Below are 20076 nucleotides of genomic sequence, written 5' to 3' on the forward strand. Positions count from 1 at the left end.
AAAAGATCCCTCGTTTCCCCCCTCCATCGCTCACTCATCTTCCCAACCTTTCTCTTCATCCTGTTTCTCTTATCTCCTGCTGCAATTTCTCTGTCTGCCACTGACAGCTCTATCTGAGTCTGAGTTACAAAGGGATTTTACCAGTCAGGTAATCCATCTATCTTCATCTCACACTCTCTCTGTGGATGTATAACGCTGCTATAATGGCTTTACTCTTAAACTGACTGACAGCTCCATACAGCTCTTGGAGTGATGCTTCACTGGGAGCCATGATTCAAAATATCACTCGCTTATGCTAAAAGAGAAAGTGCTGTTTAAAATTTAAGACTTTTCCTTTATTTAGTTTGCTGAAGAATAAGGGTTTCCTCTTGGTTAAGAGCTAACCAGGTTTGATCACTAATGTTGCTGCTGAGATCCAACATGACAGGTATGAGTTATGGTCACGCTGACATATTTAAACATCATTTTGAATCTGACACCATTGCACTACAGTTTTAGGGTGACCAAACAAATAAAAACATCAAATCACCATCAAACCAGTCGAACCTCCTGTAACACTGGTACAATCGCCTGAACTAAACAAATGTCATGGTGTGCAGTTAAACAAAGCGTCTGTCTTAAGGTGGAGGCAGTTTGGCGTCTTCTGAAGAAACATCTCGTCCGTGCATTTAATCCTAGAACCACTATTGTCACTTATTCTCACATAGAGCCAAAACCAAATCTAACTCAGTTAACGTTTGCAAAAAATGTAGGTTATTTACCCAGTCTGTCTGTGTGTCACCATGTCCATGTATTATTGCTTTGTGCTATTTGTCATTTCTCCAACTCTACTTCGCTGCTTCCTGCCCGCCCTCAAATCACAAACGCAATCAAGTCGGCCCCGACGAGGGCTCTCGAATCACCGCAGCGACCGAAAAAGTGGGCAGGATATTTAACCTCTGTACCCATCAGCAGCCACTCAGCACACACACACACACACACACACACACACACATATAACTGTGGCATGCTATAATTCAGAAGTATATTACTGATGGAAGTTTAAACAAGGCACAATATGTGTGTGTGTGTGTGTGTGTGTGTGTGTGGTAAATATGTGTCAGAAATGAATGGTGAGGCACTCTCTGATTAGTACTGATGTGTTTTCACCATCTCGAAGGAAAAGCAGGCTGCACTGATGAGCAAATACTCACATAAAACATGGATACAAGGAAAATGTCAAAATATAACTTGAGACGTTCAGCGCAGTTCAAACATAGCTTTCCGTCAAGCTGTCAAATGTAAAAAAAAAATAAATAAATAACATCAACAGAAACTGAGAGGCAAATTTAGGACAAAGATGCCTCAAGAGGAAAGAATGTCTGGGAGAAAGAAAGTGCAGCGAGAGATAGAGAGGAAAGAAGAAAAAATAAAATCAGGAAAATCATGAAAGAACGAGAAAAGACAGGCAGGGCTGTGAGGCTTTCTGCAGCACCGCTCAGGTCCTGGATTGTCAGTCAGTGCAAACATCAACACTGCAAATGACAGGCTACACTACAGGTGCATACACAATCATACAAACACAAACCTCTGGGACCATTAGCTGAGCTCTGGATAGCTTTACAATAACCTCAAACCTCACAGAGAAGAAAAGCTGCATATTTCATTAGGCTGTCAGGAGTTCACTAGCCTGCAAAACGCTCACTGAATGGTGGGATTGGTGCAAAAATGTAACATAGAAAAGAAAAACTAAGAACATGAAAGAAAAACTGCCCAAATTCTGACACACACACACACACACACACACACACACACGGAGGAGCAGAGAAGCAGCCGGTGGTGAGAACGAGAACAATAAATGACAACACTGACAAGGCTCGGAGTGATTTAATGTGACACCCATGGGAGCTGGCACAGGGTGGGATCAACTCATCACAAGGGACCAGACTGTAACTACAGCCTGCACATATGCAAATAGTCTCTATAGCATAATTATAATTCAGATTAGCATCACTGGCCTTAACAGGTACACACCCCAAAGGGTTTTCCCACAAAGGTGTTCCCACTTGTTCCAGACTCAAGCTCTTCTTGCTGTGCTACCCTCCATCACTGTCCAACACCAGGACAACTTACATGATAGACTAACTTCAGCCAGAGTGGATCAGTGTGAATAACCAACCTGTAATTTGTTTGTGTCTGTTGCCTCACACTAATATTAAAAGTTAATAAAACACAGTTGCACTTCAGATTAAAATGTAGAGAAGTGTATTTATGTATTTGTCTTGGCAGGAGGATATTCAGAAGCATTTGCACATCTCAGATTAATCTGAAATGTCTTCCCTCCATCTGCATTTGTGATTATGTTATAGAAGCCAACAATACATTTGAGCCTCTTTCTTATTTCTCTGACTCCTCGTGTGTATAATGACTGTCCAATTTCATTTACCTGATACGGTGAATAAATTGTGAACCTGTCAGTAAAGACCTCTTCATTATCTGTTATTTTTAATAGCGTTGTCTTCTCTTGTAATTACTCTCCATATTATCTTGAACATTCCTTTTATATTCTCTTCTTATCTTATCCTCGTCTCCACTGCTGCAAAAGCCCAATTTCCCTTCGGGGATCATTAAATCTTACTCTGTCTAATTCATAGAAGACGGAGATTGACAGTCACTGCTCAAACCACAGACGAACATGTTTGTTTTTATTAGACTTCAAAAACATGAAGAGTTTTTCTTATTCAAACACCGTCTGTTTTTAGAACACAAAAAATCTAACATTCACATGGATATGATCAGTTATAAATAAAGGATGTAAACCAGACGTTAGCAGACAAAAGAAAACACGTGTAGAGTAGAAAATACACAATAAGAAGGTCGTTGTTACGGTATATGATTCACTACATTGAATCATCAGTTCTGTTTAGAGCTTAGCTTGTTAGCTTAGCATTTGCACATGTGCACTTTGTGTATAGGTCTGTTGTCTTTGTGTATTTTTTTCCTTTTATTAATTTATGTTCTATGTAGAACCTTGTTCCTGGAGGAAAGTTGTTTCATTTCACTGTTTACTGAACTGTACATGTTTGAAATGACAATAAAAGCCTCTTGACTTGACTAGTTGAGGTTTGGTCAGTAACTAATTCTGTTATCTACAAACTAGCAGTAGCTACCTGTTGCGTAACATTTGCATTAGTTGCGTCAACAAACAAGCAGGCTGTATAGACAGCAGGCCTGTATACATGCACCTGCTGCACATTAGCACTTATCATATGTATATAAAGTAAATGATTATTATGACTAACTTTACTCTCCTCACGTCTTTCCACACTTTGCATCATTTGTACTTATCTGACTTCCAGGCTAAAGCAGAATTACTGCATTTTGGCTGTACGCCTTCGCCAACCAGCCACGTTCACTTCACATACATCTTAGACTGTGCAACAACACAGACTCTGACCTCCAAATTTGAAGAAATTCCCTCAAGGCGTTCCTGAGATATTGTATTCACAAACTGCAAAATCCCAAAACACAATGTTTTTGGCCTGGAGGCAATAAAGAACAAAACAGAAAAAAAAAGACAGAAACAAAAGAAGCCAACTCATACTGTATCTGGTTGGATTAGTATCGGATGGTTGATTTTGATTAGGACCTAATGATTTGATTAGTCTGAGAACTAAAGCTCCCTTTAGTACAAGACAGCAGTTTTACTGGAAATTCAATAAAATGTGTCACTTTTACACTTTTAACGATACTGAAGCAAATTAAGTCCTACAGCAAAACTGCCTTTAGCCTCTTTTAGCTCACAGTTTTGGTTCTGTGGTTGCAAATAAAACACTCAGCTCAGCCTCCCCACTCTAACAACAGCTACCTCTATACAAAACCATAGAGGCAGCTGTCTCCACAAACATGCTCAGAAAAGCTGAGTGCACTATTGAGCTGCAGGAACTCCAGACACTTCAAGGATTAAGCTAGCTACCACAAGTGGACATTGAACTCCACTGCCTGGTAGATTGACCGATATTGATCCATTCCATTGATCCATGGGCCAAAACACAGCTTCAGTGGGTTGTTCACATTGTTCTGTCACTGCTGGATTCGCAAAAATGGTTTAATAAGTTAGCGATGAGTTTGTTTTTGCCCTCTAGTGGTAACAAATCATTTAATACAGCTTTAAATATTAAAAACTTTCAGGAATACCATGAAGAACTTTTAAGACATTAGGTATTTTCAGTTGCCTGTCCTGGAAAGTGCCTTTTCAAATAAACTGATGGTTAAGAATAAAAACTCTTTCTGCCTTGGTGTGAATTGTGGGTTTTTCTGTGTCCTTGGCTCTATTTTTTTTTTTTTTTTTGGTTTCTTTCACAATTTCTGTCTCCCTTATCTATCTGGCTGTTCTCTGTCTGCCTTTGTCAGTCTCTTTTGTGTCCTTTTCCATTTACGTGGTTCTGGGCAGTTTTTCTTTGTATTGTACTATGAGCCTGGAGTATCTCCCCGTCTCCCTGTGCCTGCTGTCAGTTGTTATCTCACTTTCACTTTGTCTGCATTCTCTGAAGTCACTCCATTTTGTGTTATTTCTCGCTTTTTTGGAAGAAAATCTCAAACTTCCCTCAATTATGTTCTTTAATCAAGTCTTATTGGTTTTACACTGCTCGTCATCTCCGTTTTCTCCTCGTTCTTTCTTTATAATTTAAATTTTCCTGTCCACCTTCTGTCTCCAGCGCATACTTTGGATTTGTTTTTTATGTCTGCATAAGAGATGTTTATTTAACACTGTATTCATGCGCATCTATGTGACAATTTAAGTAAATGCTCCTTTGTTTAGGCTTCCACATGCTGATGATGATAAAGTACACACAGACGATTTTTCTCCACCTCTCTGTGCATTTTTCTGTCTGTCTCTCCCCCCCCCCCCCCCCCCCCACTAGCTCCCTCCTTCTCTCTGATCATTTTTCAGGTTTCAGATTGTGGCCGTGTTGATGGGTGCTGAAAACATCGACTGGCTTTGATGTTTGATGTTTGCTCCTCATGTGAGTTTGTTTCACTCAGCCAAGGGCTTGAAGGGAATAACAGGCCTGAGATATGAGTGTGTGTGTGTGTGTGTGTGTGTGTGTGTGGGGTCAGGCAGTGAATTTAGAAAATAAGCCAAAAAAGCCTTTTTTCTTCTTTTGGTGATTTTCAGTTTGACAGTAAAAAATAAATTTAATGCAGTGACATTTTTTCCACCTCATGTTTATTGTTATTTTGCAATTTACCATCCAGAGCTGAGCGAAGAATACCAGAGGTGTAACCTACCACACAGGAAACATATAGAGTCAGATGATTATGAGAACTTAAAGCACTAACTCCAGTCTAATTATGCCTAAGACTGTGATCTACAAGCTGTCAGCACTATGGACTATATGACAGAGATGTTTCAGTGGAGACGGAGAGGAGGAGATGGACAGAGCGACGTGCCAATTCGATCCTGGCAGATCTACAAGCAGAGTGTTGGTTACGCTCAGGGACAATCATGTCAACCACATCAATGGACGTGAGAAAAGACAGATGATTATATGATAAATGTGTCAATAATTAAGACAAAGAAACAAAAGCAAGAGGCCTTTTTTGCCCCGGCATATGTGGTTTTAAAGAAAGCATACAGTTGGGATTAAACTTGTGTTTAAGTGAATGCTTTAAATGCTTTCTCACAACAGCTGAGGTGTCTAGTGTCCCTTTCTAAAAATATGGATTTCAGAAGAGCCTCTTTGTCCAAACTTCACTTTACATAAAAACTTTGTTTCCCTGGTAGATTCCAGCTGGATTCTGGTAAAGGTCAGATTCCACTATTGCTACACCATGCATAAATACAATTTTAATTGTCTTGAGTAAAGGCCTCAGAGTCATCATGTTGACAGTTTCTCACAACGCAGCATTTTGGAGTTTGTCCCCATTGTCCTGCTGGGTGAATATCATATTTTTGACAAGCCCAAATATCTGACAAGATTAGCATTAAGTTGCATCAGTGCCTGCTAACAGCACCTCATCTAAGCCTGCTTTAATCTAGCAGTCTCCTGATAGAAGGCATAGGAATATATTTTGGTAGCCATCTGGGTCATATTCAGAGGCTGTTAGATGGAATATTACTATTAGCCATATAGGATGAAGTGATGTAATCAGATGTCTGCAGGGTACGACACTCCAAAAGAGAAATCTTTGAAATATACTAACAGATATACAGCACAGTATTGGCACTGTAAGATAAAGTACTGTGTTATTCCAGAAAAAAAGTATATTTTCGGGATTTATACACACAAAACACAACAATACCTGTTTTGTCCATGTGCAAAAGTTGTGAATATCTTTCAAAATACCTGAAATAGCATGAAAGCTAGTTCTACAAAACAGGAAGAAAGAGGCACAGAAAGGAAGAAGAAGGTACAACTCGTCAAGGTTTCAAGATCTGCACTATTACAATACGGTGCTGATACTTTAATACAGACATCTGAGGTCCAGTGTGAGTAGAGCAGCAGACTTAATATGACGGGGGGAAAAAAATAAGAGCGAGAGACAGGCAAAGTGAATGACAGACAATTTGTTCTTGTCATGCTTTATCAGATCTATAGCTGTCAGGGAAGCGTGCAGTCAATAAGTTGTCTCTGATAAAGAGGGCTAATAGGCCGTGATGGATATCACCCCTGACAACCACAGACCACGACGGCAGATTAGACAGATAACTGACACGAGATGCACATAGAGAGAGAAGGACCGGTGTGGCGCTCAGGCCCGAGACCCTCAGCGTCAGATGTTGGTGTAGCGAGTGGAGGCTGTGGCCGACAGATTGTTCTCTCCACCGCATCTGACATGTCAGAGACAATGAGGGGAAAATATAGACAGGCTGAGATGATGATGATGATGTATGAGAGAAATAATCAACATGACAGCAATAATATAGGATGGAGCGGGATTGCTGGATGAAATGTGAGAGTGATACTGTGAATCATAAGAAAGGGAGCGACAATAGAAGACAGAAATATACTCTCTCTATGGTAATTTAATGCCTGAACTAGTGAAGAATTAGTTTATGACGTATCAGCCAACAGGGAGATACTGCAAACATACAAAGTGGGGATTATATCTCCCTCCCTCCACTCTGAAGGTGAACCAGCTTTAAACTGTGAACAGAAGCATTGCCAGTCCCTGCCACCAATATCTGACCACGGTAACATTACAATCTATGTTTAAAGAGACACAAAAACATATGAAAAAGAAACACAATTAGACTATTTCTACATCTACAGTATTCTCAAAACAGCAAAGACACAATTAAAGCATTGCAAGATATTAACAACATATTCAGCACTGTGGCAGATTTATCCAGCTTGAAAGTGAAAGAGAGAGCAGATGCCCTTGCTGGCTTTGTAATCATTTGCATAAGTGCGAATTTTAATGCTGCTTTGGTAATACAGTTCCCGATGAACAGCCACGTCAGTCAAAAAACTGAACCGAGAAAGAAGGTAACTCGAGATAGACGGTGGGAGAGAAACGTACGAGACAGAAAGTGTGAGATATAAAGATATATGGGGAGACAAGTACGTGTTTGTCTGTGTGAGAGTTCGAAAGTGAGCGTGTGGGCGAGATAGTGAGAGCAAAAGGGCAGCAGTGTGTTTGAGAATGAGACAGGCCGTCTGATTGCCATTTGGTGTTTGACAGGCAGAGAGAGAGAGACCCAGCTGGGGTCACGTCACGATCTGTCTACCGAGTTATATCAGCCTGCCAATTCAGATGGATGCAAGAAAATAAGTTAACATCTTAACTCTGTCTACTGACGCAAAACCTTAAAGCATTTCAATATTAAACTTTTCATTCAACCTCAGTGAAGGCAGCGTTTGAAACTGTGATGTTAAATGTGCACTCAAGGATTCATAGCAAACGCACAACAAATGCAGCTTCTAGAATCAGTAAATTCTGGTTTATAACTAGAGGAAATTAAAGATATTTAAGAGCAGCAGCTTTGTTTTAAAGAGACACTGCTCACATCATTTCCTCCAGTCAAACAGAGCAGATATTAAATACATTTCAAAAACAATGTGCCTGATATGAAGACAAACATGCAGAGTCGTACCGGTTGGCAGTGCTGGGTCCATGGTAGGTTTTTCCCAGGAGTTGACTTGTTCCCAGGTAAATCCATTGGTTCCCAGAGAAACACTGTACCCACAGCTGCTATATGACTCTTCAAATGTGCAGCCACCTAAACAGAAGAACATATTAAGAAAAACATATTATTTAACTAGAGTTATGGAATCATAAAGCTGGTTTAACAAAATCAGAAAGCAAATCAGACTGTAAGATAATAAAATAAAGAACAGTCGGGAAGAAAAAAAAAACTTTTAAAACTCCCACATGTATAACAGCATCATCTGGATTTATCATTTTGTTATCAAATACATAAAACAAATCCTATGGCTGTGGCTGTTTAGTTTATAATCCTTAACCTATGAAAGTCTGGCATGCTGTCGTCCTTTAATCGCCAGCTCTCACCTTCTCGCCTCGCTGCACCACAGTGCTTTAACAAACACAGACACATGTGGTATCAGTGAAAACAGCAGGAAGCGATGACAGAAACACCACATGTCCATGTTTATTAAAGGACTGTGAGGTAGTGAGGTGGGAAACGGACAGTGAGTGAGGACAAGGGCATCTCAAGAGACTGCCTGGTTAAAAAAAAGTATAAATTTAATGATTTCTTTTGAGTCACACACTGAAAAGACTTGAACCACAACTGCACTTCTTCTTTCAAAGACACCACAGTTTTTGCATTACACACAATGCACACATTACACCCACCATGCACTGCTTCCCAATGAGCTCCAGCGTGTGCGGCTATTTAATTTGTATAAGTCACTGAATACAAATGCACTGAATGATGAATACAGGCAATATAAAAAAAAAAAAATACAATTAAAATCTTTACAACTTCTGTTATTCATCATATTTGTGTTAAATTATTCACCCCAGTACATGTTTTGACCCATTTCTGTAATCACTTCAAGAAGGTTTGAATCTGAAGTGTTTTGTTTTTTCATGAGCTGCTTTTGTACTGTTAACAATATTATACTAATTAAGTTTTCAGCATGAACTGAATGAGCCAGCGAGACAGACAGTGTCACAGTTTATCAGAAGTGACGAGAGCAGAGGGACAGACAGAAAGAGTGAGGAGAAAGAAACACAGCGAGCGAGAGAGGAAGGCTGTGCCCTCATATGAGTGAGAGAGAGAGAGAGAGAGAAGAAGATAAAACTGTGCGTCAACATGATTAAGTCACAGTCTCATCATTATTTCATGGCCCGACTAAGACACATTTTCCACTGCATTAGCCTTCTCTGCTCGCCTAGAGCACTGCACACACAGCCACACACAAACACACTTCCCTAATTAGACATATGCTTTGACACACAACCATTTTAATTTGTTTTGAAGCTTCTAAAATGGGGGAACATCACTGCTTTATTGATGAAATCACACAATCCTTAATTCTTTTTTGTTTCTCCTCTCCCTCATTTGTTGGTGTCATCTCCTGAGAGCACATCTGTCAGTTCAGGCCTTGTCAAAGCAAAGAAAAACTTTCTGCCTTTAACAGATTTCAGTGATAAAATGAACAACAGAGACTTAAATGTCACACAGCAGAATAATTCTTGCACAATGACGGCTGGAGAAAAAGTTTAAATGAAATCCATTTTTGTTTGTATGTTCTCGAATAAAGCGCTTTATCTACCCTTGGTGTGGCAGGAGCAGTGGTCTCTATTGAAATAATATGTGTGGCATTAATAAGACTTCATACTCAGAGGCAAACCTACATCTGATAACTTCACATAAAGCAGATAAATCAAACAAAACACAGTCTAATCATCAAAATCTATTGATCCACGGTGGGAAATTCCCAAGATACTCAGCAGTATATAAAGTACTTCAAATTAGAAGTATATAAGGTAGTTAATGTCAGCTACCCAGTGGTATATAAAGTACTTCAAATTAGAAGTATATAAGGTAGTTAATGTCAGCTACCCAGCGGTATATAAAGTACTTCAAATTAGAAGTATATAAGGTAGTTAACGTCAGCTACCCAGCGGTATATAAAGTACTTCAAATTAGAAGTATATAAGGTAGTTAACGTCAGCTACCCAGCGGTATATAAAGTACTTCAAATTAGAAGTATATAAGGTAGTTAACGTCAGCTACCCAGCGGTATATAAAGTACTTCAAATTAGAAGTATATAAGGTAGTTAACGTCAGCTACCCAGCGGTATATAAAGTACTTCAAATTAGAAGTATATAAGGTAGAAAAAAAAAATCTTTACATATTCTGTTTGAACAATGACCTCAAGCAATGGGCGAAAACTGGGAAAACACTGTTTTTCCTACAGATATGAAAACAGTGGTGATAAATTAATCAATAGTGAGATAATTAGCTTTTATTGCCCCCTTGTTGTTCAGTGATTTCATTAGAAATGAAAAGAAATCAAAGTGATCTCATTAGAACACAGTTATAAACAGGCGAAGGGGCTGTAGGGGGTGTATCATCAATATTCAATATCACATCTACAATTTTAAGACCACTGCCAGGGGATGAGAGGGAGTAGTGGCTCACGGTGGTAGAAGTGTGTGTGTCAGTGCCCCCAATGTAGTTCTGGAAATGAGTACAACCCCTCACCCATGGCTGTGTGCTGGTGCCTGTGTGGTCTTATGTTGAAGCGAATGTGATGCAGACAGAAATATGTGCTTATGTATGTACGCATGTGTATGTGTCTGAGTGTAGCTGTAAGGGTGTGTGCATATCTTAGTTTGTGTGTGTGCGTGTATATGTGTGTGTGTATTAATGTGACACCAAAACAAGCATAATCTCTTCATCTCTGGTAATTAATATTCCTGTAACAAATATGATAAAATATTGATATGATGCACAGAGCACGGCTGCAGTACGTACACACACACACACACACACGTGCACGCACGCACACACACGCACGCACACACACACACACACAGTGAACGACCATCTCATTTGATCATTTACTTTCATTATGTTTAATCAGTATTTATTTAAAGGATCTCTCAAAAGTTTGAACACATTTCTCTCATTGTTTGTGTTTGGCAGCGGTTTGTTGTTCGACTGTTAGTCACCGTGTCACCTTCTACTGTCAACAGCCACATCTCTAGCCAGCTGTCAACAGCTGTGAGGAGCATGAAGCAAATCAGACAGGTTTCCATCAGCTGGTGTGAATGAACCAGTTTCCTGAATGACAACAACATGCACTGGGCCGTTAAATCAACATTTATTTCAAATTGGTTAGCGTGACATGCTATGACAGCTGTGAATGATGGCCGTTAACACACACAGGTGTTTACAGCACCTGATGTTGCTGTCACCTGACCTTTATCACACGAAGGGCCAGCAGCTCTGATTACAGGAGCACAACAGTCTGCAAGAGCTCCCTGAACAGTTAAAGGTGTAGTCACACTGGCACCAATCTGTGAACATTTGCTCTGTTGTTCATTTACTTCAACTGAAGCCACAGATTCAAGAAGGCGAAGTCCTTTGGCTTTTCAATTTGTCTCGATACATTCACCATTTTGAAAAGGCAACTTGTGTACAGTATTACACTGGGAGTGTGATTGTACCTTTCCTAATGTGTTCTTTCGTTAATAGGCGTCACTATTTACATTATTGTAATATTATTATTATTATTACAGTACATTACATTATTGACCATCCTCACCAGAGGATTCAGTCAAAATAGCTGCTCTACACAACGACAAAACACCCTAAGGTGTAACGCCACATCTGTAAGTGGCACACACTGAAATTTATTTGAGCAAAACTAGTTCTGGTGTACAAGCTTGTTGATGTAGTGACCCATTACAGGTCTGGGTCATGGCAGGTTACTGTAGTTGGCCAGCTAACTGCTGACGTTAGGCTGCTGGGCCCTGCTAGTGCAGGTCAGTCACAGTAGAACACCAAGCTTGTTTTGTTGTTCCTGTGCGTGTGCTGTGCCTTTACTGCCTCCTGACATGTGGTTCCCAGCTCACATCAGACGTTATTGGAGGCAGGAAGGTAGAAAGGAAGCGGCTGAGTTAGCTCAGTGTTTAAACGTTTGCACATTTCTTTTCTAAATGCATAAATGCAGACAAACCAGTGAGCAGTGTCTGATGACTGTGAGGAACCTTTCACCTTGTGTTCTGTCCTGGCCAAAGAGATGATGAAAAACATTGACTTCAGCAGGGAGCGAAACAAATATAACTCGACGACTGTTGATAGTTGACAGCCAATTAATTATTACATCTATGTTGATCAGTTTGTTATCGCTTTAAACCCTGCTGCTTCCTAAATCAATCTGTTATATGCCAGCTACAGAAAAAGCTCTCCAAGCATTCAGTCGCTGTGCTAATTGAGCTTTTCTTCAATTAAAAAGAGCCACAGTTATAGTTGAAAATTAATAGCCAAGAGAGAAATTACAAGGACTTCATCTTGTTGTTTCTGCAGTTGAGATGTAATTTGTTTTGCTGTCATAAATTCTCACCATGGACTAATAAACAGAATGGCAATTACTTTTAAATGGAGTGTTAATAGATTGTGTATATGTGTGTACAAGGTGGTAAAATCAGACACTTTTCAAAGGGTAAGCCGACGATGTTGACACAAACAACAAAGAACCTTGTGAGATTTTTTAGATATATTAACATTCATTTCTCGTGATGAGGTATAGGTAATTATTTTGTTTTATTTCCTCCCAAACAGAACATTCAATACTGTTATTTTGGTAACAATAACTGTAAGATCACCTCTTTAATCCATTCTTTTAACGTCATGCCTCAATAAATCAACCGTGGCATCCATAAAAACTTCATAAAGATGTGTAGTACACTCATATTGTTGCTATAACATGATGCTGAGTTCTCATTCTAATGCGTAAATCTGGCAATTGGCGTTAATGTGTTCAGAACGGATTTTTCTGCTTGAGCTCACATCTGGTCCAGTTGGACATGTGGTGAGACGACACTGATCAGACTAACTTAGTATCACACAATGCACACACACACACACGTACACAAACACACTGATGTTATGAAAACAAGCTGGCTTTCATCCACATACAGCAAAGCGAACACACACAAGAGCAGCAAAAAAAAAAAAAAAAACCCAACTCTGCCTGAAATACATCCTCCAATAATAACTTGTTTAAGCAGAATCCTCTGTCTTTCTCATGTTAAGCTTTCCATTCCCACAAGGCACCAATAGCAGCCATTAGAGCCTTTCATGTCAGCCAATGCTAACACAGTGCGACAGGACCCACAGAGTCACAAACCAGAGAGAGGCACCCCAAGGCGACCGGCTCTAAAGAGTCTGTTTGCTGCTCACTTAGATAACATCTACTGATCCTGAGTGTGACTATGTGTTCTAGTGCGTGCGTAGTTGTGTGTGTGTGTGTGTGTGAGAGAAAGAGCGAGAGAGAGAGAGCAAACTGAGAACATCTTATTGTGTAAAGTCTATGTGTGAACCTCAGTGCAAAGCAGAGCAGTTTTCTCTGCCACAGGTGGGAACTACATCCATCAAAATACCTCAGTTAGCTGCCCTTGAGTATTCTCATCTTATGATAATAATAAAATTATCACTGCAGTGGGAAATGTCATGCTTCTTACTCTTAGTATTTATGTGGCAGCTGCCCCTTAATGTTTTACATAAAAAGCATAATAATAATGCATCTTGTTTCAGATCAGTGGTCATGGATTAAAATACAATATACCATTTTGTAGCACAGATGCAATACTATTTTAGGCACTTTATATGTTTTAGATTCTTATCCTACAACACCATCAGGTGTCTGATTGATCCCAGGTTCATTCATTCAACAAGCTCATAAAAAAACCCACTAGAGTTCATCTCTGTTCAGAGACAAGAAGAACCAGGAGTCCTGCAGCAGATGGTCTGACCCCCCACAGAGCCCTGATCTGGGCAGTGTGGAGTCAGTCTGGGATCACATGACGAGACAGAAACACTGGGACAGCCTGAACCTACAGAAGAACTGCAGCAGCTTCTCTAAGGTTCTGCAAAGTACCAAGAGAAACTGTGTCAGGTCCAACCAGAGAGAACTGCTGCTGGTTTAGGGGCAAAGGGGAGAGCTGCAGATTCTGATTAGATTTAGGTTTGGTTCCCTTTACTGCACTTTGTATGTAGTTCATTGATAAATGAAAAAAATCCTATTTATGTAATTTATATTAAAACCTGTGCACAGCACTGCAAATCAGCATTGTCAAAGTTACCAACCACATTTAGCTGCTATACTGGCCATTAAATTTAAAAATGCTGTGCTTGAAAAAAAAATCATGTCTACTTATACTGTGTTTTAGTTTTTCTTAATTGTTACATGTGTGTATTTTAGTTAAATGACCTAAATACTTTTCCTGAGAGTCACTTGGTGTGTTTACTGTGCAGATTTGATGCACTTATTGTGTGACATTTGTGTGTGTATGTGTTCAAGCTCACTGTGTGTTTGCATCTATACAAGTCAGTGAGCATCTAGGCTGAGAAAGTCTGGAGACACAAGTGTGAGTGTGTATGTGGGTGTGTGTTGGTGGAATGACTCAGTGTGTGTGCATGTGTGTATCTGTATCTGTGTGTTCATATTTAGTCTCTTAGTTAAAGACACTGTCAGATAGCATGCCAAGCTTCTTAAATATTCCCATTAAGTCATTTAAAACCATATGCCAACATATGCCATCTGCCCCCATGTACCCCCTCATACACACATACACAGACACATCCTGAGGCAAATAAACACACTAAACACCATTACTGCCACCCCAATAAGCCTGGATAATAAGAGAGTGCACAAGGGTTTGTTAGTGTAACACACAGATGCAGCAGATGGGTTTGAGGTGAGTGTTTGTAAAGCACATGTGTGAGAGAGAGACAGAGCCCAGAAAGAGAAAAGAGTGCTGGGGCCCGTTTTCTTCATGCAACCAAAACATGATTTGAAAGCCAAAGTCGTGAGGTGAGAGGTTTTGTGTTTAGCATGGGTGCGTGGGTCAGCGTGTGTTTAAAGAGTAGGAGGTGAGATGGTAGCACAAGAGATTAGCACATCTACTAGTGCTTCAATAAAACAGGTTCAAGTTGTATAAAACGCAGAGACCAGAGAAACTTACCAGAGAAGCTTACAGGTAGTGTGTGTTTGTGTGTGTGTGTGTGTGTGTGTGTGTGTGTGTGTGTGTGTGTGTAGAGTAGGAGAACCTTGAGGTTATTCAGACCAGTCTCTGACAAAGAAAGGAAACAATTAGGAATAAAAGAAGCTATGAATGCATGCTGAATAAAAAAAATATTTATAAAGAGAACATGCTGCAAACTCCACAAGATCCAAGGGCTGGAGGTGTTTGTGAGTCCTGCAAGCTCTTTTAGAGAAGTTTCTTCTGTTTACATGAGAGCAGCAGGGCAGTGAACGCTAAACCAGCAATAAGAGCGCCAATAGAAAACAAAATGAAATAGGAGAAAGCCTGGGGTGCAGGTGTCAAACACAAAATGTGTTAAATGGTGTTCTGGTGATTTTGTCAGTTACTACAGAAGAAGTGGATCCTTTGGAGTTCACCATAATATTAATAGCAGACATTAGAAACACAAATACATCCACATGTCACTGCAAAGCACAAGACTTTACCAGTGAATGCATCATCAATAGACACATTTTTCTCATCAATGTCTTTTTAACATTAATAATAAAATACAGGGGAAATGTTAAAGATGTCAGAGATGATGTATGAAGGTTTATTGTATGTTGCTAGTCATCCAGTTCTCTGGTCTTATGTATGAAGTAAATGAGTGTAAACAAGTAAACACGCATGTGAGCGAGTGAATGAATCAGTAAACAGAGGATGTGTGTGTGTGTGTGTGTGTGTGTGTGTGTGTGTGTGCGTGTGTGTGTGTGTGAAGGGGTGAGTGTGCAGGTGAGTGAATAGGTGAGGGGAGTGGCCTAAATGAATGAGGAAGTGAGAGAAAATGCGTGAAGAGTAACAGCTATTGTGTGTGACTGTTCCCTTAAATGTTGTTCTCTTAGTTCCAGTGTGTGTGTGTGTGTGTGTGTGTGTGTGTGTGTGTGTTGGGTTCTTATAGGCGTGGAAGTGTTTTCCTGATGGGTCTATTGTGACTTTAATTATCGGCTACATGAATCAATAGGAGACCTGTCTTGGAACTTTCAGGTCTGCATGAAAGAACACACAAAACAATGTCACCACCAGTTGCTTTGAATGAATGACTGTCTCTCTCTCTGTCTCTCTCTCTCTCTCTCTCTCTCTCTCTCTCTCTCACACACACACACACACTCATGACCACAAACCCCACATGAACAACAACACCCACTAACCTGTATATATGTCTGCACTCAATTGAGTCAATTGGTTCAGACAGAGCGGTGACTACAAAGGGGCAGTAGTGAGACTGAAATGCATAGGAGATTGATGTGTGCACCCACACACACACACACACACACACACACACACACACACACACACACACACACACACACACACACACACTTCAACATGTATGCCATCTGTTGGAAATGCATTGCGCTGTCGTAGTAAATTAGAGGAGAAGCCAACAAAGCAGACACAACACACACCTACACACACACACACACCTACACACACACAGAGAGCTGATCTGATTTATTGTTCCCTCAAGTTTCAGGAATTTTATTCCACTTCCCAAAACACACTTTAGTCTCACCTGAGTTGCACAGGCATCAAAAAACACACATTTAAGTATAAACCAACACAGGAATACACACGGAGTTAACCCTGTCTGGCCTTTGTATCTGGTCTCGGTCTAACACAATCTAACTCAGTCCTCTATGTGAGAGGAGGCCGCACACTGATCCAGGAGCTGAACCCACTCTAATCCTGCTTGAAACTGAACCAGACTGGACTGGACAGCTTCATGCGGTTTGGTATCAACCAAAAAAATGAATATTTACAATCTGAAATGGAGAATGAAAATAAGTGTTAGTGCTGCAGGCAACTGGAAACAGACCAGTTTGGTTTGCTTTGGCCCCTTTTGGACAACAGGAACTTTGCAAAGAACCTTTTTTTTTTTTTAGGAACACAGGAATATTTTTGCTCTGGTTTCTGAACTCCCAAGAACCATTGAGTGGAGTCTAACATCAGTGATCATGTGACCTAAAACCACATAATCACATGCTGTAAAAAATAATGTTAGATCTAATGTTTATCCTTCTAGGGTGACAAAGGGGGTCGGAGCCACTCACAGATGACACTGACCAAAAGACACGTGACTCATGTTTGTGCCTCTGTAGCATTGGTTCAGTTTCTCTTCTGCTCATTTGGATCATTCTGCTCATTTTTGGTTCTAAGGTTTAGAGTAACGTCTCAGAAGAGATCAGGGTTATGACTAAAAACAAAATGGCTGACGAAAGGAACAGTTTTTATTTTGGGGACATTTCAGCTTGTGCACAATACCAGGTGGTGCCTGCTGTACAGTATGTAATGACTGAGTGTGGTTCCAGTCCAGATAACAGCGCCCAGCCTCCTACTGTACATCACACGTGAAAGTGTCGTAAAGTCTGACAAACTGTCAAATTTCCAAACAAGTGGTAGAGATGGTCGGAGTCACAACGTGACTCATCCGCAGGACAAGGACACACACACAGTCACAGAAGGATGTGACTTTTACACTCTCCCTCACACACTCACAAACCTGCTCAAATCCTAAGCCTCACACACACACAAACACACACACACACACACACACGGGGGGGGGTGTCGATTCTCTGATGGGGTCCTGTCGCTATTAGCATGCTAATCCTGTTTAGGATTACACTGCTGTCAGAGCAGAGAGCTGTGCATTAATGACCAGTTCCACCTCTATCTTGGTTTCAAACACACACACACACACACACACGCACACACACGCCTCTGTCTCTGAACAGACCTACGCATATTACTGATCTCATTTTTCTGTCGGACTGGTCCAGTTTCTGTTGTTCAGTTAAAGTTAAATCACACCGAGCTCTATTTGACTGAACTGTCGAACAGGAAGCCACATTTACTTGCACACACTTTAAATTTAAGTTAATACTGAAAAGTCCCAATACTGACGGACGATACTGCCTCTTTTTACCTTTATTTTGAAATCTGTGCTTCTAAGGACAAACTTAGAGGGGCAGCACACACAGTATGTACAAGCTATCTTTGACACAAATAGACACAAGTGGGAGGTGGTTTAATTTCAATGCTGTCATTAGCAGTGAGAAATTCAAAGTGAGAGAGCGAGAGAAAATGCCACAGTGATTAAAAAAAGATGTTTTGAATCATCAAATGACAGATAGGCAGTTTGACAGATACTACAACTGCTGGTACAATTAGGCTGCAATTGTTACTACACCCTAAACAATGATTATCATACTCGATCAATCATCACGATTATATATAATAAGTTGCAAATCTGAGAGTATAAAAATCTGTAATAGTAATATATAAGGTAGTTAACGTCAGCTACCCAGCGGTATATAAAGTACTTCAAATTAGAAGTATATAAGGTAGTTAACGTCAGCTACCCAGCGGTATATAAAGTACTTCAAATTAGAAGTATATAAGGTAGTTAACGTCAGCTACCCAGCGGTATATAAAGTACTTCAAATTAGAAATATATAAGGTAGTTAACGTCAGCTACCCAGCGGTATATAAAGTACTTCAAATTAGAAGTATATAAGGTAGTTAACGTCAGCTACCCAGCTGTATATAAAGTACTTCAAATTAGAAATATATAAGGTACTTAACATCAACTCCAACATTAAAGTGATCAATACAATAATCATCAATATTTAGAATCCAATAATATCAGATCTATTCATGTGAAATGGACCATTCTGCACAATGAGTACTTTTACTTTGGATACTTCAAGTACATTTGGATGATGGTACTTTGGTAACTTTACTGCAGTAACATTGTGAATGCAGGACTTGTACGTGGAACCAAGCATCTTTATACTGTGGTATTTCTATTAATACTAGATACTTAAAAGTAAAGCACCTGGGAGCCTCTTACAGCACTCTTCTCTGACACATATGAAGATACAGAAACACAGGTGGGCTACACACACTCACACACTCACACACTCTCCTTGATGCTCATGAGAAGAGGTAGCAGGTCCAGGCCTCCTTCCAGCAGAACTACAGGGGTGACCAGCTCCTTCCAGTCCTCCTCTCCTGTCAACTTCCCTCTCATGATGTTCCTCTTTCACCTCTGTCACTCACCCTTTTGTCTTAGTGCCCTTTTCTGTCCTTTATTCTTATTTTGCATTCTCTTTGGAGCCTCTTGTTCCTTTTCGACATTAATTTCTTCCTCTGTGTTTCATCATTCTCATGTCTTTTCTATCCTCACCCCTACACTTAACTTTCTTCTTCCTTTCCCTCCTCAGCTCGTCTTTTTCTTCCATCTTCATGACTCATCTCTTAATATCCACAATCTTGCTCCCTTTTTCAATTCACTGTATTGACATGAAATAAGAAATGAATTTGTCAAAGACTAAGAGAAAATAAAGAGAAATAAGCTCAGACCTGATTCTTTCTCATTCTTCCCTCCTTGTTCTTCGTAGCATTGGCCTCCTCATGTTCAGTTTATCTGTTGATAATGGTGCAGATGCATGGAGGTCGTATACGGGTAATTACACAGAAATTCTGAAATGTTCTTTCGTTTTTACGTCCCATCCTCTTCCTCATTGTCCAGACTTTATCACCACTGTCTCACCCACATCCTCCCTCTGTTTCCATAAACCCTCTCTTCTATCAATTTTTAAAACATCTTCTGTTCTCATTTTTACATCTTTCTCTCTCTCTCTCGATTCTCTGAGGTGAAAAGTGGCTCTTCAAAGTGCACTCAACCCTCAAGGATCAACAGTCCTTTTCTCTCTTTCTCTCTCGTTTCTGTTGGATGGAAACTTCTGCGTCCCTTCACTCTCATCTTCCTGTGGTCGTCTGTGTGTGCTCATCTCTCACCAGAGTGGCCATTACGGCATAATATCCATTTTAATATGTTTGGCTTTTTCTTGCTGTACATT

The 20076-nt window shown here is 40.1% G+C and overlaps 1 protein-coding gene across 1 annotated transcript in view; it reads right to left on the reverse strand.

The window, feature by feature from the left end:
* ptprt (protein tyrosine phosphatase receptor type T) overlaps positions 1-20076 on the reverse strand; it is a 266980-nt gene that overhangs the window by 214670 nt on the left and 32234 nt on the right. Inside the window, exon 2 of the mRNA XM_026307430.1 lies at positions 8081-8206. Coding sequence (XP_026163215.1) covers positions 8081-8206 — 126 coding nt within the window. The remainder of the gene's footprint in view (positions 1-8080; positions 8207-20076) is intronic.

Source organism: Mastacembelus armatus, chromosome 5 (genome assembly GCF_900324485.2).
Source record: "Mastacembelus armatus chromosome 5, fMasArm1.2, whole genome shotgun sequence".
Classification (NCBI taxonomy): domain Eukaryota; kingdom Metazoa; phylum Chordata; class Actinopteri; order Synbranchiformes; family Mastacembelidae; genus Mastacembelus; species Mastacembelus armatus.